Raw genomic sequence first — 22,504 nt, 5'->3', positions numbered from 1 at the left:
GGGTCATGAATAAGCAGAGAAACGGATGAAACCAGCACGAACCGCAGTTTACGGCAGAGGAGAGGCCCAACTGCGACAGCTGTGATCAACATCTGGCAGCACGGACACTGATCCACAGAGACGGACCAATCAGAGCACGGTCAGAGCTCAGACCTTCACATTTCAGTGTGCGATGTGCATGGACACACGGACACATGGACAAAGCATCTGACGGAGACATGAGGACACACACATACCATCACAGGACAGGACCTCAGATGAAGCAGCGGGTTCGGTCCTGGCGGGCTTTGTCCTCCATGTTGGCTCCACCCCCGCCCAGCAGGTGGCGGTGTGAACCTGTAAAGTTGTTTCGCTATGAAACAGAGAAGAGGAAGAGACGGAGCTGCAGCGTGTCAGCGACCCGCCGTGAGTTCAAACTTCGTTCTTTCATTCATTCATTTAATCATTTCATCATGTGTCTGTGGCCTGAAACACGAACGCATCCCTCTCGTTCACCTGTCAGAGCGCGGTGTTAAACGCACAGGTGACCGTCACGTGGTGAGTCATTATGCTACCGGTAGCGCGTGCGGTGCAGGTGAACTTTCTATGAAGTCAAGTCCGTTTGATTCCTGGTCAGGTTCCGGTTCAGGCCCGGTCCCTCCCAGAGACTGAGCTCTGATTAAAACCCGCTCTCAGATCTGTGAAGACTCCAGACAGGAAAACAGAGGTTAGGGCCTGTCCGAGACCACGGACCACAGACCGCCACAGACCGCAGACCGCCACAGACCACCGCAGACCGCCACAGACCACCACAGACCGCCACAGACCGCCACAGACCGCCACAAACCACCACAGACCGCCACAGACCGCCACAGACCACAGACTGCCACAGACCACAGATCGCCACAGACCGCAGACCACCACAGATCGCCACAGACCGCAGACCGCCACAGACCGCAGACCGCCACAGACCACAGACTGCCACAGACCACAGATCGCCACAGACCGCAGACCACCACAGATCGCCACAGACCGCAGACCGCCACAGACCGCCACAGACCGCCACAGACCGCCACAAACCACCACAGACCGCCACAGACCACAGATCGCCACAGACCGCCACAGACCACAGACTGCCACAGACCACAGACTGCCACAGACCGCAGATTGCCACAGACTAAACCAGAGCGAACAGAGTTCAGCGCCTCCCTCCAGCTGACAGCCTGCAGGCAGGGTTCAGAGAGCAGGTTTCTGAGCTTGTCTCAGTGACCGGTTTCCTCTGAGCAGGTCTCTGCTGGATCAGCTGCTCACGGGGATTTTCTGTCTGATGATCGTTCAGATATCAATAAATCCATCTGTATTTGTCAGACGGAGCAGTGATGGGTGAGTCTCGGATCATCGTGGAGGAGCTGCTGGCCCTTTGTCTCCAGAGGATCACCATGGAGGAGGACGCCCTCAGTGCTGAACGAGGTCAGTGTGGTTCGTTAAAACACTCTGAGCCGGGAACAGTTAGTCTGCTGCAGGAGGCTTAACTCAGTCTGACCTCAGTTACCATGGAAACAGATCCTCCACACTCACCTGGTCCATGCTAAAGATTAGTTGGCAGCTTGGACCAGTATCAGACTGAAACCCAGAGCAGGAGGGTCCTCATGTGATTTAAATACAGCTCAGACTCGTGTCTGAGACAGAGGTCAGGGACAGAGGTGGGGGACAGAGGTCGAGGACAGAGACGAACAAACAGATCAAAGGTCTAACGTGTTTTCAGCGTACAGCAGCTGCAACGTCACTGAACCAAAGCAGGAAACATGAACTGAAATCAAATCCATAAAATCAGTTTCTATAAAACACAAAACAGTTTATTTTCTGGCTTTAACATAAATCCTGTTTGATTTAAATGGCCTGTGTGTGTGTGTGTGTGTGTGTGTGTGTGTGTGTGTGTGTGTGTGTGTGTGTGTGTGTGTGTGTGTGGATCTTTGTTGCTCTCAGGTTTAAATTCAGGTCAGATTTATTTAAACTAACTCACCTCACCTAAACTGCTTCACCTCACCTAAACTGCCAGCAGCACCGTCTGGACAGACGGTGCTGCTGGCGCAGCACCGTCTGTCCAGTGTCTCTGCACGTCTCCACCCTCAGGCTGTGGACGCTGATTTTTTGTGTCTGACCTTTCAGAGTTTGTTGAAGTGGTGAGAAACTTCGAGGCGGTGAGGAAGCGGTGGATGCAGGCCGAGCTGGAGCTGAAGAAGTACAAAGAGCTGCTGGTGAAGTCTGACGTGGCCAAAGCTGCTCTGGAGGTCAAACTGAAACACGCTCGGAACCAGCTGGACGTGGAGATGAAGAAACGTTACAAGCTGGAAGCTGACTACCAATACCTGGTGAGTCCCAAAGAAAGACGGGAAGTTAGAAGGCAGACTTTATGGAGAGTTTAGCGCCTCCTTCGGGACAAAGTTGACATGTTCAGAGTGCAGGGACGGAGACGTTCTCGGCCTGTTGGAGGCGCTAACAGCACTCTGACCCTCGTTTTCTTGTCCGTGACGTTTGCAGCAGAGACAGATGCAGCTCATGTGTGACATCCTGGTCCACGACAGTAAATCCAGCGCCTGTCTGAACGAGGAGCAGAAATCTCTTCTGGCCACGTTTGAACACAAAGGAGGAAACGTGACTCTGCACAGGAGCAGCAAGAGGGAAGTGAACTGATTGGTCAAGATCAGAGACACTTGAGTCTGTTTGGACCAATGAGGAACCAGGAGCCGTTTAAACGTAGCATTAAATCTGGTTTTCACGTTCGGGCTCTTTATCGATCCTGGACCAGGTTCTGTGGTCAGTGAAGGACAGAGCTCCGACTTTAAATCAGCTGTTCATCAGAGTTAGTCGTGAGTCCGAGCGTTTGCTGCTGCTCAGAGTGAAAGCTGAGCGGGGAGTTGGGCTGAGTCTGAGTAACGAAACATCTTTCTGTGTTTTCCTTCAGGTTGTCTGTGATCGACGAGTCTTCGTTCCTGTCGCACTCTGACATCAGCTACGATCGGACGGACGACGACGTGGTACGAACATGAACAGGTTTTTTTCACGGAGCAAGACGTTTGTTTCAGACGTTCACGCTTCGACTTTCACTTCCTCTGTCGGTTTTAGTTCCTATGAAAATGGAGCTGCAGCAGCTCAGAGAGCTGACGCATAAAATACCTAAGACCAGTTCGTACGAGGACAACGTCCTTGAATTTTGAAATGAATGAACGAATGAATGAAACCCTGATGTGGGTGTGGGCAATATAGCCTCAAAATTATATCATGATATTTTAATGAATTTTACATCAGGAATTGTTTTTCAATGATTTACTGCAGAAACAGCATGAGTCAGCGCTGACACAGCATGAGTCAGCACTGACACAGCACGAGTCAGATGGAAACGAAAGCAGGTAAAGAAGTCTGTGGGAAATCTTTCCTACTGGGATGCTGTATGCTGGGTGGAGTTTAAGGACGCAGCTCCGTTCGTTGGTGCTAAATCCTGATTGGAGGTTGAAGACGTCGTGTGTGCAGGAAACGAGTCGTACGCCATCGCGTCCCTGTGCTGATGGCGGATAAACTGATGTTTTTCTGTTGTTTCAGGATCTGGACACGACTGTGATTAAACCTCTGAGATCTCGAGCCAGAGAAAAGAGGGTGAGATGGACACGTGTCCTGCGTCCACAGATTCTCAGCATGTTTGTTGCTTCTTGTTGTTTGTGAGACCTCCACACTGAGACACCTCCACAGTGAGAGACCTGCACACTGAGACACTTCCACAGTGAGACACCTCCACACTGAGACACCTCCACACTGAGACACTTCCACAGTGAGAGACCTGCACACTGAGACACCTCCACACTGAGAGACCTGCACACTGAGACACCTCCACACTGAGAGACCTCCACACTGAGACACTTCCACAGTGAGACACCTCCACACTGAGACACCTCCACACTGAGACACTTCCACAGTGAGAGACCTGCACACTGAGACACCTCCACACTGAGAGACCTGCACACTGAGACACCTCCACACTGAGAGACCTCCACACTGAGACACTTCCACAGTGAGAGACCTGCACACTGAGACACCTCCACACTGAGACACCTCCACACTGAGACACCTCCACACTGAGACACCTCCACACTGAGAGACCTGCACACTGAGACACTTCCACAGTGAGAGACCTGCACACTGAGACACCTCCACACTGAGACACCTCCACACTGAGACACCTCCACACTGAGACACCTCCACACTGAGAGACCTGCACACTGAGAGACCTGCACACTGAGACCTGCACACTGAGACCTGCACACTGAGACACCTCCACAGTGAGACCCCCCCACACTGAGCTCCACACACTGTAATATTGATCTCATGTTGGGAAGGCTGCACAGTGATAAACTGACAGTGACAGCTCAGCGAGCGAACGTGCTGGCTCTTCCTGTAAGACAAGGCTGAGGGCTAAAGGAAACACTGGTCTGCGGAGCGACCTGTAAAGTCAGTGTTTTTGTAAATGTGTGTGTTTTGTATGTTCATGTTACTGTTTGGTCTAAACTGGTTCCAGTTTTAACTTTGTCCTTGGTACTGCTGGTCTTACCGCGGACACTGATCTCTGGCTCTGTTGTTCCTCTGCAGCGCTCATCCATGGGGCCGGCGGCCGGCGTTCAGGGGGGGAAGCGAGGCCGAAGCAGCGCTAACGTGTCTGCAGTAGAGAAGGTGATTATAAACGTCTGTGTTCATCAATGAGGCGAGCTCACGGGAAACAGATGTTCCCAGATGTTTTAACCTGTTGCTGATGTTCTGAGAAAGAATGTGTGAAATGAGAAATGTTCCGTTCAGGTGTCGTGACAGCAGATTTACATTGTGTGTGAGTTGCACACACGCCTCTGATTCCTCGCGCCACCGTGCGTGTGTCAGGTCGACGCCGTCACTCAGGTCAAAGTGAAACGCCAGATATTTAGTACATGTACAAAAATATTAGCAACAAAATGTTTTTATAGAATCGTAAGTAAAAGTTCTGGTTACACAGGAAACGGCCGCGATCTGTTTTATGTCACTGAGGTTCGTGCTCATTATCATCGTGTGTGCTCGCTGATGTTGGAGCTGGTCAGAGTTCACCTGCAGCGGTCAGGTGTACGCGCTGCAGACACAGCTCACAGGAAGTGACGAGGCTGAAGGCGAGTCAGAGGCGGGAACAGAAGATCGATCAGACATGAAAACAAGTGTTAGCTTCAACCTGTGAATCTGATCCAGGACCAGCAGAACCTGGACTCTTTGAGCTTTGTCTGAAGTTGAGTTTGTGTGATTCAGGAGGTGGAGACGGTAGTGAAGGCGTCCGTGACGACTCCTGAGACCGGAGGTCAGATCCACATGGTGCTGGGAATCACACAGGAGACCCCTGAAAACCTGGTCCGGACCATCACCCAGGAGTGTGCTGTCTCAGTGGGAGGAGGGGGAGGAGGGGGAGGAGGAGGGGGAGGTGAGTCCAGAGCCGTTTTCTTATTCGTGCTCCCGTCAGGTTGGTGTGAAGCTCTGCAGCTGAACTTTCTATTTTTCAATGATCAGAACCAGAATCTGGGTCGAACACCGACACACAGTCGACTGATCAAACTCTGATTGTTAAACTGATTGATTGGGTTATTGATCAGTGTGATGCTGGGACAGATGTTTCACCATCACACTGAGAAAACAACAGAAGTGACTGAAATGATTTCTGAGCAGTAACGTGTAGAAACGTTCTGTGCAGCTGACGCCGCTCCGTCCTGAACATCAGGCCCAGGTGCTGCTGGGAAAATGAAATGATTAATGAAACGTCAGTAAAACCATGTGCTGTTGATTCATCCTCAGACCAAACCTCAGTGTGGTTTCCCTGCGACGAGCCTCCGACTGAGCCTGAAACCGAAGCTAAGCCTGAGCAGAGCTCCGCAGCCGGAGCGGCTCGTCCCCGCAGAGCCGAGAAAACCCAGAAACACCTTTTCCTTTCAAAAACGGTACGTTGTCCCTGAGATTACAGACACGCCGAGACCGTGCACTCTGTCAGTGAAATCTCTCTGCCTTTGTCCAGGTGATCCGGCCTGAGACGTGCTCGCCGTGCGGTAAAAGGATCCGCTTCGGGAAGATGGCGGTGAAGTGCAGAAACTGCCGCGTGGTCGCTCATCCAGAGTGCAAACTAAGGTTCCCGGACGGCTGCTCGGCTGCTTCGGCAGGAAGTTCAGCTCAGACGGTACCGAAGCTCTGAGCCCACGCTCGGACACGGCTCATGTTTCTGTCACGGTGTTGGTTCCTGTACGCTGATGTTAGCATGCTTCCACCTGATTGGCTGAAAGGTTTTGGTTCTTATTGCACAGCCTGAACACAGCTCCACGCCTCGTCCCGACCCGTCTGCTCCGACTCTCACTTCTTTTACTGATGGTTTTATTCTCGTTTTATCTTTGACTGTGTTCAAACTTACTTTTTCATATTTTCTGAAGTTCTTTGAGTTGCTCGGTGAAAGATGCCGACAGGACAGGAATCCGGTCTGAGCGAGACCAAGCAGGCCCGGCTCACATGTGGTTTCTTCCTCTTCAGGACTCGTTGGAGGGTTTCGCTCCTGTGACTCGTCCCAGAATTCCCCGTCTGATCACAGACTGTGTGGCTGAGATTGAACGAAGGGGTTTGGAGGAGGTGAGGACCAAACAGGTCTGGCTCTGCTCACAGATAAATTCAGTGATTCAAGCTCGATCTGAACTGCAAACCAGACTCTGCGAGTTTGACCTAAACAGGCTCCTGTAGTCAGGAGCGCTTTGCATGCTGGGATGTGGAGGGGTCAGATCAGCTGGGATCTAGACTGGTTTCCTGATCCTCCTCCAGTCCGACACAGCCGACCAATGAGAGGACGAACGTTCGTCTCCTGACATTCGTGAAAAGTTTTAGTTTGTGTGAAATTAGTTTTGTGTGTGAAAAGGACGTGAACTCCGCTGAGCCGGACTCAGACCTGACGCACCTGCAGGATCCTCACAATCCCAGCTCCACCTCAGGGTCGCTGAAAGAGCTGGGATTGGCTGTCTGAGTTTTCCCTCCACATCTCTGTTCAAACAGGAAGACAGTTAAAAATTCAGCTCCTTTTCAAAATAAAGTGATCAGACCGCAGAGATGTCTCAGGATGAGCAGAGGAACAGAGACTGAAGCTTCTTTAGCTCAGACAGAGGAATAATAACTCACCTGAGTGTAACCTCAGTTCTATGAGGAGTGTGCATCACACAGGAAGTGACACAATAAACACACAGTCGCTGTGGCGCTCAAAAAGCTTCGCTCATCCTCAGTGTGGATTCCTGCAGAGGGCGCTGCTGTCACTGTGCACTTCACAAGTCTGAACCTTCCAAAGGGTTTCAACTGCTCATGTCTGTCTCTCTCCCTGTCTGTCTCTCTGCCTGCCTGTCTCCCTCCCTGTCTGTCTATCTGCAGAGGGGCCTGTACAGAGTCCCTGGGGGGGAGCGTGTGGTGAAGGAGCTCAGAGATCGCTTCCTTCAGGGGAAAACTCCGCTGGTGCTCAGTAAAGTCCACGACGTCCACGTGCTGTGTGGACTGCTCAAAGACTTTCTGAGGAAGCTGAGGGAGCCTCTGATCACGTTCCGGCTGCACAGGACCTTCATGGAGGCTTCAGGTACGAAGGCTGAGCCTCAGAGCGTCAGACTCCTTTCTCTGCTGATTGTCCTCAGATCTAAAAGTCTGAGTTTTCTGAATGAGGTTCTGACAGCAGGATGTTACAGACGCACTCCACAGTATCAGTAACCATCACATCCCCACTGAAGCAGAGTTAGAGCAGATGAAGCAGCGACTCCATCAGACCTCTTCACCTTCATCTTCACGTCCTGATTCTCAGGCTTGAGTTTGGTTCATCCTGCAGACCAAAGGCCGGGTGTTAGAACCAAACCCAGCTGAGCATCAGTGTTCTCAGGGACCTGGACATGGACGCACTGATCTGAGATCAGCTCACATCAGTTCTCACCGTCTGTATTTCAGAGCTGCCTAATGAGGACGGCAGCTCCGCCGTCATCTGCCAGGCCATCGCCGAGCTGCCGACGGCCAACAGAGACACTCTGGCTTTCCTCATGCTGCACTTACACAAGTAAGAACCATCTTCCTCCTCCTCCTCCTCCTCTTCCTCCTCCTCCTCTTCCTCCTCCTCTTCCTCCTCTTCCTCCTCCTCTTCCTCCTCCTCCTCTTCCTCCTCCTCTTCCTCCTCCTCCTCCTCCTCTTCCTCCTCTTCCTCCTCAGTCCAGTGCAGATTCAGACTCAGAAAAATCAGGGAACATCATGATGAGTGTGTTTGGAGGACAGAGGACAGATCATTGTCATTTTAGTCACATAATGATCAGAACAGCACAGTGATGTGAGGACATCAGAGTAAAACCCAGACCTGTGACGTTCCGTCGTGTTGTTGTCGTGTTGATGTCGTGTTGTTGTCGTGTTGTTGTCGTGTTGTTGTCGTGTTGATGTCGTGTTGTTGTCGTGTTGTTGTCGTGTTGATGTCGTGTTGATGTCGTGTTGTTGTGTTGTTGTCGTGTTGATGTCGTGTTGATGTCGTGTTGTTGTCGTGTTGATGTCGTGTTGTTGTGTTGTTGTCGTGTTGATGTCGTGTTGATGTCGTGTTGATGTCGTGTTGATGTCGTGTTGATGTCGTGTTGATGTCGTGTTGTTGTCGTGTTGATGTCGTGTTGTTGTGTTGTTGTCGTGTTGATGTCGTGTTGTTGCCGTGTTGATGTCGTGTTGATGTCGTGTTGTTGCCGTGTTGATGTCGTGTTGTTGCCGTGTTGATGTCGTGTTGTTGCCGTGTTGATGTCGTGTTGATGTCGTGTTGTTGCCGTGTTGATGTCGTGTTGTTGTTGTTGTTGTGTGTCTCAGAGTGATGCGCAGCCCCCGCTGTGAGATGGACCGGAATAATCTGGCTCGGGTCTTTGGACCAACCATCGTAGGACACGGGATGTCTGAGCCGTCTCCGTCGACCATCATGAGAGACACAAACACGCAGCCGAAGGTCAGCGTCTTTGTGCGTGTGCGGTGTCTGAGTCGTGTTCAGGATCACGTCCTCACTGGTTCAGTAAACCTGTCGCTTTTTGCTCAGGTTATTTGTCGGCTGCTGTCCCTCCCTGAGGACTACTGGAGACGTGTCCTCGCTGTCCAGACGGACAGCGAGCAAATCTCAGCCTCGTCCTCCACCAATAAGACCTGCAGCCAGGACAATGGACATGGTGGGTTTACAGCACCAACCATGATTAAAAGGAGTCCAGAGAGGACGCTGGAAACTAAGACGAGGGGGGGGGCAGTGTGGTCCCTCTGGAATAGGACGAAAGATCTTGTCTCTTCCTCTTTTTCAGGTCGGTTGTTTCAGCCTTTGACGTCTCCAGAGCTGAACAGTTACTACAAAACTCCCAGCAGAGGATCCCTGAGAGGCAGGATCAGGAACCTGGGACATGCTTTCACCAGCAGGTAAGTCCACAGCAGAGCACGTCCACCTCAGACACAGACAGACACAGATTAACAAAGACCAGCCGCACAGAGCTGGCAGGACACTGTAGAACACAGAGACAGGATGTCAGACCTGTGACTTCCTGTTTCCTCTTTAACGTCTCTCTGTTGGTTCTGTTTTCTGTCCTCAGCGGTCGAGTTGAACCAGGACTCCCAGCTCCCAGGAGGTTTTTCACATCCCCCAGCTGAACCCCGCCCACCTGTACAACCCCCCCCGCCTGTACGACCCCCCCGCCCGCCTGTACGGCTGCAGGAAGTGGGCGGGACATTTTAACGGTTGAAGCTGTGGCGTGTCTCTGTGCGTGTGGACGAGCTGCTCTGATGTTTCGGCGTCACACTGGACTCACTCTGCATCGGAAACTGGAAAATTAAACCTGCACCTTCTGTTTGTGAGAAACTTGAAATAAAAGTAAAATATTGAACTCAGAGACAATTGTTGGTTTTATTTGTCTGCAGGTCTGTGACGTCTTTCACTGGACTGATCGTCAGATGATCAGGGAGCGTCCTGATGTCCTTCCTGCTCTCCAGAGGACGAGTCTTTACTGTTCGTTGTCCCTCAGGTGGACGTTCACCTAAGAAACATCCTCACACTGCGGCTGCAGTGAAATGTGCAGCCTGTGGGGGACGCTGACAGGACAGGAAAAAGACACTGAGACAGAAGACTGGGAGACCGTTTATTTTTCGGACTGAAGATTTTTTAAAGCAGAGTGAACATAATGGATCACGACGTGTTCAAGGTCCCAGATACAACATGAACATCAATAATCGACAGAACGAGGAGCCGTCACTTCTGCTGCAGGAGGAGACTCCTCGCTTCGTCCTGCCACTGGAAGACCTCGTCCAGGGGACGACGTCCATCCTGAGAGACAGACAGGCAGAGAGGTGTCCACTCTGATCGTCCTTCACTCACATTTTAATGACAGAATATAGTGGGTGGGGCTTTGCTTTGGTTGGGGATGTGTGTGTGTGTGTGTGTTACCTGGTTGGGGATGTGTGTGTGTGTGTGTGTGTGTGTGTGTGTGTGTGTGTGTGTGTGTGTGTGTGTGTGTTACCTGGTTGGGGATGTGTGTGTGTGTGTGTGTGTGTGTGTGTGTGTGTGTGTGTGTGTTACCTGGTTGGGGATGTGTGTGTGTGTGTGTGTGTGTGTGTGTGTTACCTGGTTGGGGATGTGTGTGTGTGTGTGTGTGTGTGTGTGTGTGTGTTACCTGGTTGGGGATGTGTGTGTGTGTGTGTGTGTGTGTGTGTGTGTGTTACCTGGTTGGGGATGTGTGTGTGTGTTACCTGGTTGGGGATGTGTGTGTGTGTGTGTGTGTGTGTGTGTGTGTGTGTGTGTGTGTGTGTTACCTGGTTGGGGATGTGTGTGTGTGTGTGTGTGTGTTACCTGGTTGGGGATGTGTGTGTGTGTGTGTGTGTGTGTGTGTGTGTGTGTTACCTGGTTGGGGATGTGTGTGTGTGTGTGTGTGTGTGTGTGTGTGTGTGTGTGTGTTACCTGGTTGGGGATGTGTGTGTCGGCTCCGTGCAGTAACAGCAGCTGAATGATTTTGAATCTGTTGAGTCGAATAGCGTCATGCAGAGGCGTGTCTCCCTCCTGAAACAGACGCCACACGTCAGACCTGTGTGTGCGTGCGTGCATGTGTGTGTGTGTGCGCTGACTCACTCTGTCCTGTGTGTTGACTTCAGCTCCACAGTGAATCAGATGTTCAGCACAGTCGTAGTGTCCAGTCCTCACAGAGACATGAAGAGCAGTGCTGTCCAGCTAATACACACACACACACACACAGGCAAAATAAATAAATCCCTCACAGTAACTATGGTAACACGAGCAGTGAACAGCTGTAGGTTCAGCAGCAGTGATGTCAGTAGTTTTGCCTTGTCTGTTGCCGTCATGTCGGCTCCGTGGTTCAACAGCAGTTTGAGCACAGACAGGTGTCCTCTTCGACAGGCAGAGTGGACACATGTGGACCACAGCTGGACAGAAGGAGACACAACTAGTTGAGGATTAAACTGGTGGTAATCTGGATTAAACTGGTGGTGATCTGGATTAATCGCTGACACAGAAGCCGAGCGCACCTTGTCTCTGCTGTGGACGTTCGCTCCAGCCTCCAACAGTTTGATGACGACGTCAGTGTGACCCTGAGAGCACGCTCTGTGGAGCCCTGTACGCTCAAACTACACACAGCAACACACTGTAACACACACAGTAACTACACACAACACACACAGGAGGCGTGAAGAGTGAATGACTCACTGTGTCGCAGGCGTTGACGTCTCCACCTGTGGACAGGTACCTGTCAATTACCAGCTGCTGGTTCTGATCACAGGCCTTAAAGAAATCCTCTTCATCCACGTAATAAGGCTGAGACACACACACACACACACTCGTCCTCAGGTTCAGTGATAAAGGTCCAAAAGGCCCAAAAGGCCAAATCAGCTCTGTCTGTGCTTCAGTGAAGACAAAGGTCACCTGGTTACCTGTGCAGGTGTGTGAGGGTCTTACCACTCTCTGCACAGCAGGGGGAGCAGCAGCAGCAGGTCTCCTGACAGCAGCTTTCTGCCGTCTCTTGGTCTTCCTCAGCAGCAGGAGGTTCTGGAGGTCGGCTGGAGTCTCCAGGAGGAGACGGCCGGATTTATCCGTCTGAACCGGGACAGACAGGAGACACAGGAGGGTTCAGACCATGAAGGGTTAACACGTAAACCTCGGTCAGAGCGCGTCTGACCGCAGCTGGACTCTGACGCTTTGTTCGCTCATGGATCAGTTGAGGTAATCGCACCTTGAGGCTGATGGGAGGCTCAGAGTCTGTGTTTCTGCTGCAGGTCCCAGCATCCTGCTTCTCCTCAGACACAGAGGACTCATAGTCTCTGTCCTCCACCTGCTGAAGACACAGAGGACCATTGTCAAAAGAAACCGACCCACCATTTCCATAAACCACATGTTGTTTGAAGATGTCCGCTCCTGGACATTGACACAGACGCTGTCCTGCTGCTCTTCACTCGCGCTCTGAGGCGGCTGGTTCAGACCAGAGTCTGGGTGAAGTCACAGAAACGACCGCAGGGACTCAGACTGAAAAAATCAGTGAATAATGTTCAGAACACCTGACCTCTGACCTCTGAACTCATGCCTCCTGTCTTGTATAAAACTTTATTAGCTGCTCAAAAAGGAACAGCAGCCTCTTTTTACAGCTCCGTGTGTGTGGGTGTGGGTGTGTGTGCGCGTGCGTGTGTGTTGGACATGACCTTCTCTGGTGTCGTTTTATTGGCCAATCACTCCCCGGAGTGCAGGGGGTCAGAGGTCAGTGGGCTTCATTTGATCTCCGTATTTCAAATCGTTAAGAAAACTTTCAGGTCCATGTGAACCAAAGTTTTTCTTCCACGAACTGAAATCTCTGATATTTTGTTCGTTGTTTGTGATGTTTTGTTTGTTGTTGTCATGGCAACGTGTCGACCTGAAGCTTTTATTTGCGTCAACTGACATCAGACAATCAGCTGACAGACAGTTACCATGACAGCAACAGGTGGACTGGAGCCAACCTTTATTATCCACCCATCACATGTCAGAGGTCACAGGTCTCACACACACACACACACACACCCACACACACACAGCATATGTGTGTGAAGCGAGGATCAGTGGAAACATCAGAACTAAACTGAGGGAACCAGAACTTTAGTCAGTGAATTAAATAAAGAGGAAAGAAGAAGAAGAGATGCAGAGTCTGCTCACCACCACTGTTTCCTCTTCCTCTTCGTGCTCTTCATCCTCACAGCTGATTGGCTCAGATCTGATGACACGAAAAAGAAACGCTCAGTCTGTTTCTGTTCTCATCGAATCCTGATCAGCGAAATTTTCCCTCAGCGCTCCGTGCTGCTGTTGTGTTGTGTTGTGTATACTGTCGATGCTGGGATGATGAACTCTCTCTGTCTGTCCACGTCTTGTGTTTGTGTGTTTGTGTGTCCATATAAAGCGGAGCTGTGTGACAAAGCCGGCGGACCGCTCCGGTTAAATCCTGGTTCTGGTTCAGAAGATTTCAACCAAACCACGTCTGCACCTCAGTCCATCAGAACATTGATCTGCCTCTGAAACGCGTCCCAACACTTTATGGTCAAAGCTGCTGCTGGAGAAACTGATCCGTCAACAATGAGAAGAATTAGCTGCGGCTGTAAAACGGAGAAGAACCCAGAATGATCAATAATCAAAAATCAATGAAGAATAACGGGTCTCACCTCTGCACCTCCATGTTTTCTCTCTGCTGATCAGGAGGCGACGAGCTTCACCTCCGTCCATCCTCCTAATATACTCACACACACACACTCACACACGCGCTTGTCTGTTGACCTTTGACCCGGCTGGTTGAACTTGCAGGAGACAGCTGCTGACCCGTCTGACCTTCAGTAACCAGAGCAGAACGTCTTCAGTTTTATTAGCAGGAATTTGTATTAATACACAGGCAGAATGGAAATGTGATGGAAATGTCTTCTGTGAGAACTGAATGTTGTCTGTCTCAGTCCTCACCCTCCATCAAGTCTCCGTCCCCCCTGAGGAGGAGGCTCACAGTCTGACACACCTGATTTAATCCGGTGGATCCACTGAGTCTCAAACAGTAAAATCTTTTTGGCAGAGTTTGGTTTTGGGTTACTCATCAGAACCTGGTGAGGACGGACTCCAGCAGCAGGAGGGACTGTTGTCCAGAGGACTGAAGCTGTCCTGAGGACAAGGAAACAGAGCAGAGACACGGTCTTCCTGGCTGAACATCACACAGTCAGATGAACCTGAGCTGTCTGTATTGGATCAGTAAGTGTGTGTTAGTGTGTGTTAGCGTGTGTGTTAGTGTGTGTCACAGTGTGTACAGTTTGTTATGTAACATCTGTGTGGCTGCTCCAGCGTTACGTGACCCTGGTCGTGATGCAATGTCACTGAGCTCTTAGATGATGTCATAATGTTTTTAATGAGAAAAGACGGATGAACATAATTGAGCTTTACTCACAATAAACTTTAGATTTTTATTCTGAAAGGACACTCATAAAAAAGAACAGTCAGCCACTGTCTGCTTACATCACTTCCTGTTTCAGAAGAATCATGACATCATCATTACATTGCACTTTACCTTACCGTTGCTAATGCTACCAGCTGGTTAGCTTGCTAGTTATCCAGGTTAAATGCCATTCATCATTTCTGCTACAAGCTAAATCCGGCTGGCGTGTTGCGTTCAAATCACGTCGGAACAAAGAAAAACCATTTCTGTTTCATTGATTTAAAATCCTGCTGAGGACTGGTGCAGTCTGCTGGGTACATACACCCTGACGCAGCTTCTGTCTGAAGAGGGAAAAACACAACAAACAAACAAACAAAGTTTGTTGTGTTTTTCCTTCTCTGATCTTCAGCAGCTTTTCACAACCAATCAGATGTGACATGAGCGCATCATGAGACAAGACTTTTAACTGACAACACGAACTCCCACATTCACTCTAACACTTTACATTTCCCTTCAGTCTCCAACACAAACACACACAGTAACAGCTACAGTCAGGGTAAGAGCACTGGAAGTGGATTTTAAACCAGTAAAGGCTTTTAAACTGGAATAGCTACAGGAGCTAACAGGATGTACAGGTTTAGCTTTACCTCTCTCCAGCTACAGCAGTTACCATGACAAGACAACAGTAGGAGACTACACTGAATATGTCATTATCATTTTCAGATCATTATGTAACTACCTTCTACAGAAATAATCCTTTAGGACTCCAAGCATCTTAGAAGAATCTAAACAGGCTGTTAGCCACATGCTACAGAGGACGCCACAGACTCCAGCACGAGACAGCACAGAGTCAAAGCTCCCACCAAATCAAGACGAGTCTGAGTCAAAACCCCTCGGAGAGACAGAGGTGAGTCTGAATCAAAACTCAGGTGAGTCTGCAGTAATAGAAAACTTGTCTTTAAATCCTGCACTCATCAACCATCCTGATAATGTTGGGTTCTTAAACCAGGACCTGCTCTGCTGTTACGAGCAACACAAAGCTTTGCAACGTTGAATTAAACCTGTGGAAACTTTCTGCAAAGTACTGCTGGTGTTGGGCAGGTCACAGTTTACTGTAAGGCCTTGAACCCATCATGAATCTTTGGGAGGTTTTAAGGAAGCACTTAAATTTGTGAGACCTTTGGAGCCTCACAGATCACAGTGGCTCCGTGTTGACTAATCCTTCAGGTGAAAAGTCCCGTGACTCCTGATTCTCAGTCTCATCGTCGTACTTACATATTTTGAAAAAGCAACGCTCTTTGACGCATCTCTCGCGACTCTTTTATGAAGCACCGAGGAATCCCTGTGGATCTGTCTCACGATCCCATCACTATCCCAGGTCTCCCAGCTGAGCCGGGCCCGCTGAGGCTGAGTGTCGGCACGCTCGGCTGTGTTCCGGCACCAGAATAGCAGATGTGATCTGGGTCTGATGCTGGACCAGATGGAAGTTTACAGGGCTTCGTATATGATTCAGGTTTCGAGGGCTCAGGATCCGCTCCAGTTTGCAGCACTCAGGCCAGTTTTGACGCAGAATCTGCAGCTGGAACCACTTGGGCCAATCCTGGTTCTTCATTCAACCTGAGTCTGGAGAGCATGAATCCCAGGTGTGCCAGATTTAGACATTTTGACTACCTGAAGCTGAACTGGCTGTCAGAGCGCTTCCACTCTTCATCCAGAGGTTAATACTGGTCTTTCATAAAGTCCATAAAACAAAACATTTTTGGAAGCTAAAGTGACTCAAGCGACAACAGTGCACCGTGTGTTCTGCAGCTACATGTGGATCAGCGAACATAATGTGGCATGTGAAGGTCCAGTGAATCTCTGACAACAACACAGAGGGAGTGCAACATGAAAAATGTGTCCCATTGCGGTCTTACCAGTAGGGTGCACTGGTATCTACAAAATTCCAGCTCTGCCACTCAGGGAAAATCCCTGCTGACGTCCTGGGACTTCCAAAAGGATCAAAGTCCATCTCCTCCCTCTTCCCTCCAATGTGGTCTCTCTGGATCTCCAGCCCAGCAGTGTCCTCAGTGGTCCGGGTCAGGCTGCCATTTGGATCCATCACCGTAAGCCGATAGTTGTTCCCATGGTTGTTGTCCCAGAAGGTTTGGTCCTCAGTCTGGTACTGAATACAGAACTCCACTCTGTTGGAGGGCTCAAGGAGCTCCGGCACCGAGACTGAGAAGGAGAAAGTGTCGGTGTCGGAGCAGCCGTAGATGTTGTTCAGGTATCGACACTGAACATCGTGGAAGGAGCGCCATGAGTCAAAGGTGATCCGGACCGAGACGGACTTCTTGAAGCAGATGTTTCGGACCTGAATGGTGCCTGAGAGCAGGCGCTCCTGGACAGAGCAGGTCTCCAGACAAACCTGCTGGGCTTTTAGTCGGTTCCTCAGGTCCAGATAGTCTGCAGCTGGCTGAGTGAAGTCCAGAGCCAGACCTATACCACAGTCTCCAGGATCTGAAAGAGGAACAGAAAGGGCAAAAAATGGTTAATCAATTAGTATGATTAGTTATAATCAAATGTACTAATTATATCAATAAATGGTCTAAACAAAGTTTAATGAACAGAGATTATTTTGTAGGTTTCAGATCAACCTTCAGAATCTGAGCCGTCACTCGACCTACAAATCAGGAAAAATACAAACTCAGAGTCAGACATGTTTTCACTGCAGAACATCTCGGGGGTCACTGCTGTCACTGTGGACGTTCAGGGCGTTGGACATGTCCTCTGTACCAAAGGAGCTGTTGACCTGTGACCTTCAGAGGTGGAGGGGATGGAACCAGCTGTTTTATTTTACTTTTTCTTGATTTTATATTTTTTAACAGAATTCAGACAGAAAAGTCAGTTTACAGCTGCAGCTAATGATTATTTTCTGATTATTAATAGTTCATTCTATAAAATGTGTAAAAACCCCAAACTAACCCATTCACTGTGGACGGAGACAAAGAAGAGATCAGTCACTGATCTCAGACTGAACGTCTTCTGTTCTCTGTTGATCAGTTATTGCTTCAGCTCTAATGAAGTTTTCGTTATAGTGATTGGCTGTTCTTCACTTCTCACCTTTGTTGCCTCCCAGGTTTAACGTTGCTGTGGCGCACTCTATCTCAGTCAGATGGAACTGCAGCTCGGTCAGGGGGTCGTCCTCGGCCTCGTTGAGGACGTGTACTGTGCTGAGCGCCAAACCGCGAGAGTCAGCAAACACCACGCTCTTCTTCTTCCCTGGCCTCGCTGAGCTGCTGCCGAGCTCTGCGGCTGGTGAGGGCATGGTTGCCATGGTGACGCTGCTGCTCAGACACGGTCGCAGCGGTTCATTGCGTTGCAGCAGAGCAGGGGCTGAGGACGAGCAGCGGTTGTCGTAGTTACCGAGGAAGGAGCGCAGAGGAGGTGAGCTGGCCAGGCAGATCCTCACGGCCATGTCGATGGGCATGATGGGAGATGGAGCCCCGGGGCGAGGGTTCAGGATGTGGAGGAGCCTGAGGAGGGACACAGCTGGTTTTTATTTCATATTAATGTGTTTGTTGAGACCTGAAGAAGAAGCCAGCTGATCTGAGATCTGGGCCTTTCACTCAGGCTTCCTGCTGTCACAGCACCTTTAACTGGGGAGGGGAACCATGGTAACTCAGAGGCACCGACCAATCACCTCGCACGAGACACCAAGAGTCACACAGGTATCGCTATCTCCTGCTGCTCTGACCTCATCTGACTACAGGTGTCACTGTTTCACCTCATTCAGTTCTCCACTCACAGCCCAGATCAGGGTCAGAATCAGGATCAGACTCAGGATCAGAATCAGGATCAGGATCAGACTCAGGATCAGAATCAGGATCAGAATCAGGATCAGACTCAGGATCAGAATCAGGATCAGGATCAGACTCAGGATCAGAATCAGGATCAGAATCAGGATCAGACTCAGGATCAGAATCAGGATCAGAATCAGACTCAGGATCAGGATCAGGATCAGAATCAGGATCAGGGTTATTGCCATGTTAGTTAAAGGGTTTCACATTACTAGGAATTTGCTTTGGTGATTTGGTGCATACAAAGAAAGGAACTTCAGTAAGAGTCACGCAATGTAAAAGAAAAACTTAGAATGCAATAAAATAAGATAAAGTAAATATATCGGTAAAATAAGATAAAGTCAGATAAAGCTGGGACCAATCTATGAACAAGACAGTGTGTTTAAGGCAGAGGTGTCCAAACTGTCCCACAGAGGGACAGGCTGCAGGTTTTTGTTCCAACCGAGCAGCAGCGCACCAGACCTGACTTATTTAATCAACTGATGTCAGTCTTCAGACAGCTGATTGGTCGGACTGTGTGCTCTTCATTGGTGGGAACAAAAACCTCTGCTTTAAGTGTTTAATGATGAAGACCAGTAAGCCCAGCCCAGCCCAGCACACTCTGATTCACTCTGTGAAAACAGGTGGGTGAGTCAGGTGACTCTCACTCTGCACTGTGAGTGGCTGATGTCATTAATAAGTTTCAGCTCAGCGAACTCAGCTCTGTTTGCTCGTGTTTGACCGTGAACACGTCACTGACGTGAGGATGTCAGAGGAAATCAGCTGTGACAGACTAATGAAAATGATAAAGCAACTCGCCAGACCACAAAGCTAACAGTAGAGTGACTGAGCTATCAATCAACTGAGTCTGAGCAGGTAATATTACCTGTGTAGGTGGTCCACAGGTGCACAGAGGCAGTTAACGAGCCAGCAGGTTAGAAAATGTGTCAGGTCGCTGCTCATGTTTCACCACAAAGACACTGAAGTGTTGTGTTTGCATGTTGTGTATTCACATCATGCAAACATCTGGATCAGCTCACATCTGCACTAAAGTACATTTCCTGTTTATATTTGAGCACATTGTGCTGGGAGCTGTGGAGTTTCACCTGTGACAGGTGATGGTCGCTGTGTGCCTCCAACATTATTTACTGCTTCTTTGGCATCGTTTCTAAAGCCTGAACTGCTCTCAGGTCAGTTTGTAGACGTCAGACACACACAGGTCTTTGCTCTGATTCTCCCTCTCAGTTTAATTCATTCATCACTAACATGAATGGATGAATGCCCCCCCAGGACCCACACACACATATTTCAGTTCCAAATAAACATTGTCCCGTTTCATTTTATTTATTTATTTATTTCATTAGAGTTTTTGTTTTTATAGCTTTCACAGAAATAGATAAATCTGTGGCTGAGGTAAAGAAAATGTATATGAAGGATTTTTATATCGTTTAATTTCACTAGTTCTTTCAACCCATCAATAATGTCCCGAACAGTGCCAAGGGGACAAAGACATTTCAGGACTCATCTTCATACTTTAAGTTTTACATTCAGTTGAAGCCTCTGATTCCCTGAGCTGGTCTGCGGTCCGGGACCTCTGTCAGCACCGACACCGTGTCGGCTGGGACTCGGACCGCGGGAGGACGCGAGGCTGATGCTGTGGCGCAGTTTAATTTCCGTCTGTCTCCTACCTGGTGCAGTTCATTGAAAAGTTTCTGTGTCAGTAGAATCCGGTAGAATTCAGCTCTGTCCGACCCGAACCGAACCGCAGCCGCGGGAAGATGCTCTCTGCCTCCACTTTACTTTCTTTTATTTTTCAGCCATTTTCAGGAGGAAATCCACTGCGCGCCCCGCCACGCCCCCGAGAGAGATTGAGAGAGAGAGAGAGAGAGAGAGAGAGAGAGAGAGAGACAGAGGTGGGGAGAGAGAGAGAGCGGGAGGGAGCCAATCAGCAGTCTGTACCGTCACTTTCTCACTGTCTCCGCCAATCACAGACAAGCCCAAGAGTAAGAGACACAGTGACGTAAACATTTAATTCTGACAGGCAGAGCTTGTTTGTTTGTTTATGAAAAGATTTGTGAACATTAAAAACAAACAGACAAAAAGATTCTGAGCTCAGTTGATGGTGCAGGTGCAGAGCTGTGGGACCAAGCTTTGCTTTCTGCTCATCCACTAAATCCTGGAGCAGAATAAAGAAGCTGAAACATGGTCGCCAGTGGTCGCACAATCACCAGATCCATGTGGGTCCAAGACAGGAAGTAAACTTTGGCCGCGTTTACATTTTACTGCCGAGACCCAGGAAGCCGCTTCTCCGAGTGGAAGGCTACAGACGTGTAGAGCTTCGTCTCCAGGCTGCTTTAAGGACTTGGAGGTTTTGGAGCAGCAGCCGCCCCTGAAGATCACTAATGAGAGATGTAATGAGGACAGCTTAGTCTTCATATTTCATCTGCTGTGTCCATCACCGATGAGACACGGTGCGAGCCTCGTTAGCTAAATGCAACGTTAGCCTCGTTAGCTAAACGCAGCCGACATAAAGTTGCTTCCGTTTTTAAAAGTTCACCTGCTGACGCTTCAGATCGAAGCTGAGACGTCGCGTCCTGTTTGCAGCACTGATGGGATTCGGACCGACGGGAAATCTGAACTGCCTGCAAACAAGAACCGCAAAATACATCTGATCACATTTTGATGTTCAGTAAAATCCCGTTGTTAATGCGATGATTTGTTATTCTGCTTCTGATCAAACAGCCCAGTCCTCCAGGTAATAATAATAACGTGTTTAATGGTTGTTGAGGTCGATACATACAGACAGGCTGCTGTCCAACAGGAAGCGTGCTTCAACACTTTGGTTACATCATCTGCATAGAAACATCATCTTCATCAATTAAAAACTTAAGTGCTTATTAAAGTTTGTGCAAAACAAAGTAATACTGTCAAAAACAACGGTGACACCGAGTCTCGTGCTCCTGCTGCCGCTCCATAAACTCGTCACAGTTAGAAACTCTGTACCGTGAAATAAACCGAAGAGCTGCTCCATCTGCAGGGGGCGCTGCAGGACCAGCAGAGACCTGAAGGGGGCAATCTGCTGCGTTAAATAAAGGCGCCATAGGGATCCTGTCTGAGGATCCAGGGTGTTTGAATGAGACGTGAAGTGGAAATGTTGTGGTTGTGTTCTGTTTGTGTTTTAGTTTGTGTACCTAATAAACCACGAGACGCCTCCAGCGAAACGTCACTGTGGACGTTTGTCAGTTGTCTGCTCAGGTGAAGGTGGAGGACGTGGGTGTGGACAGATAAGCTTCTCCTGCTCTCCCTTCAGGTCTGTTTACATGATGATGATGGTAAAAACATGAACATGATGTGGAGACGTTCCTGCCAGTGTCAGAGGTTTCTATGGACTCACACAACATTTGGAAAGCTTTTATAAAACAGGAGCTTCAGCTTCTTCATCCAAACTGTGGCTGAGTGCTAAAAGTCTCTAAAACTAAGTTTCAACATAAGTGAAATTATGGCTTCAACAGTGCAAACAGCCCCAACATGATCCAATGTGATCAACCCTGATGCCCACAACAACAACAACACTGATCAGTGGAACTGCAGGAACCAACTTCTTCATCATTAGAACAGAGAACATCAGCTGTTCATCAGTAACAGTGATGTAACAGAGAGGGAACCAATCACGTGGCTCTCTAAGTTTTGTGGTTACTGTAGTTTCTCCTTCTCCATCTGAGCACAAACGCTGCATCAGAGGAATGAATGTGCAGATGACTCGTCTCTGACCCGCAGACGTCCTGCAGAGAAACGTCCTGCTGTGACGGACAGCAGGACGTTTCTCTGCTGATGAATCTGACTCGTCATGAGAAAAGTTTGTCGGTGAAAAACTGATAAACTGAGAAAAATAGAAGCTGTTGTTCATGTCACGTCCGTTTTATAGAAAATCTTTGATGGCTGATGATGTGGAGTTTCTACAGAAGTGATCAGTTGCTCGTCCCTATTGCTTCAAATAGTTGCTCAGCTCTCGTTGCCTTTGCTGAAAAAAATCTCTTCAGTTACTACAGAGAGATCAGAGGACATTGTGAGGAGGTCAGAGGTCAAACAAACAGCTGATTCAACGTCGGTTTGCATGATAATAATATTTTGTTGTAGTTTGATCAACCTCTGGACTGTTGAGGAGCTCGCGAGCTAAAACTGTTCAGGAAATTCAGATTCACAAAAATAAACCAGTTTCTCCTC

General features: G+C 49.2%; 3 protein-coding genes across 4 annotated transcripts; 1 reads left to right on the top strand and 2 right to left on the bottom strand.

Moving 5' to 3' along the window:
• Positions 1-187: 187 nt before the first annotated feature.
• si:ch1073-416j23.1 (rac GTPase-activating protein 1) lies at positions 188-9,754 on the top strand. The gene is made up of 17 exons (XM_041029399.1): positions 188-405; positions 1,348-1,449; positions 2,149-2,351; positions 2,521-2,660; positions 2,942-3,017; positions 3,580-3,633; positions 4,621-4,701; positions 5,296-5,464; positions 5,833-5,975; positions 6,050-6,208; positions 6,553-6,648; positions 7,429-7,627; positions 7,987-8,092; positions 8,869-9,001; positions 9,089-9,215; positions 9,342-9,453; positions 9,624-9,754. Exons 1-17 carry the CDS (start codon positions 195-197, stop codon positions 9,679-9,681), a joined length of 2,169 nt encoding a protein of 722 aa, XP_040885333.1. The 5' UTR covers positions 188-194; the 3' UTR covers positions 9,682-9,754.
• Positions 9,755-10,178: 424 nt separating this feature from the next.
• LOC121201587 (ankyrin repeat domain-containing protein 1-like) lies at positions 10,179-14,218 on the bottom strand. Of its 2 annotated transcripts, XM_041067480.1 has the most exons (11): positions 14,055-14,218; positions 13,714-13,876; positions 13,214-13,271; positions 12,264-12,365; positions 11,990-12,127; positions 11,741-11,848; positions 11,563-11,661; positions 11,362-11,460; positions 11,150-11,248; positions 10,982-11,080; positions 10,179-10,351 (listed from the first exon to the last, which is right to left on the bottom strand). In XM_041067480.1, exons 2-11 carry the CDS (start codon positions 13,725-13,727, stop codon positions 10,277-10,279), a joined length of 891 nt encoding a protein of 296 aa, XP_040923414.1. In that variant the 5' UTR covers positions 13,728-13,876; positions 14,055-14,218; the 3' UTR covers positions 10,179-10,276. The 2 variants fall into 2 exon arrangements, with proteins under 2 accessions (XP_040923414.1, XP_040923413.1); XM_041067479.1 differs by having other exon boundaries at positions 10,982-11,248.
• A 252-nt stretch (positions 14,219-14,470) lies between these two features.
• On the bottom strand, positions 14,471-20,127 carry LOC121201398 (protein phosphatase 1 regulatory subunit 3C-B-like). The gene is made up of 3 exons (XM_041067222.1): positions 19,969-20,127; positions 17,565-17,977; positions 14,471-16,961 (listed from the first exon to the last, which is right to left on the bottom strand). Exons 1-3 carry the CDS (start codon positions 19,980-19,982, stop codon positions 16,375-16,377), a joined length of 1,014 nt encoding a protein of 337 aa, XP_040923156.1. The 5' UTR covers positions 19,983-20,127; the 3' UTR covers positions 14,471-16,374.
• Between the last annotated feature and the right edge of the window lie 2,377 nt (positions 20,128-22,504).

The sequence above is a fragment of the Toxotes jaculatrix genome, chromosome 21 (assembly GCF_017976425.1).
Source record: "Toxotes jaculatrix isolate fToxJac2 chromosome 21, fToxJac2.pri, whole genome shotgun sequence".
Taxonomy (NCBI): domain Eukaryota; kingdom Metazoa; phylum Chordata; class Actinopteri; family Toxotidae; genus Toxotes; species Toxotes jaculatrix.
Note: the sequence above shows the minus strand (reverse complement) of the source record. Positions and strands in the feature narration are given on the sequence as shown.

Excerpts from the sequence above, each read along its gene's own strand:
- si:ch1073-416j23.1 (XM_041029399.1), top strand. The coding sequence starts at position 195 with ATGGACAAAGCATCTGACGGAGACATGAGGACACACACATACCATCAC. Across the intron at positions 7,628-7,986 it reads GACCTTCATGGAGGCTTCAG|AGCTGCCTAATGAGGACGGC; the intron begins GTACGAAGGCTG and ends TCTGTATTTCAG. Across the intron at positions 8,093-8,868 it reads CTCATGCTGCACTTACACAA|AGTGATGCGCAGCCCCCGCT; the intron begins GTAAGAACCATC and ends TGTGTGTCTCAG.
- LOC121201587 (XM_041067479.1), bottom strand. Across the intron at positions 11,662-11,740 it reads ACGTCAACGCCTGCGACACA|TTTGAGCGTACAGGGCTCCA; the intron begins GTGAGTCATTCA and ends TGCTGTGTGTAG. Across the intron at positions 10,352-10,981 it reads ACACACACATCCCCAACCAG|GATGGACGTCGTCCCCTGGA; the intron begins GTAACACACACA and ends TCTGTCTCTCAG.
- LOC121201398 (XM_041067222.1), bottom strand. Across the intron at positions 16,962-17,564 it reads AAACCTGGGAGGCAACAAAG|ATCCTGGAGACTGTGGTATA; the intron begins GTGAGAAGTGAA and ends TTCCTCTTTCAG.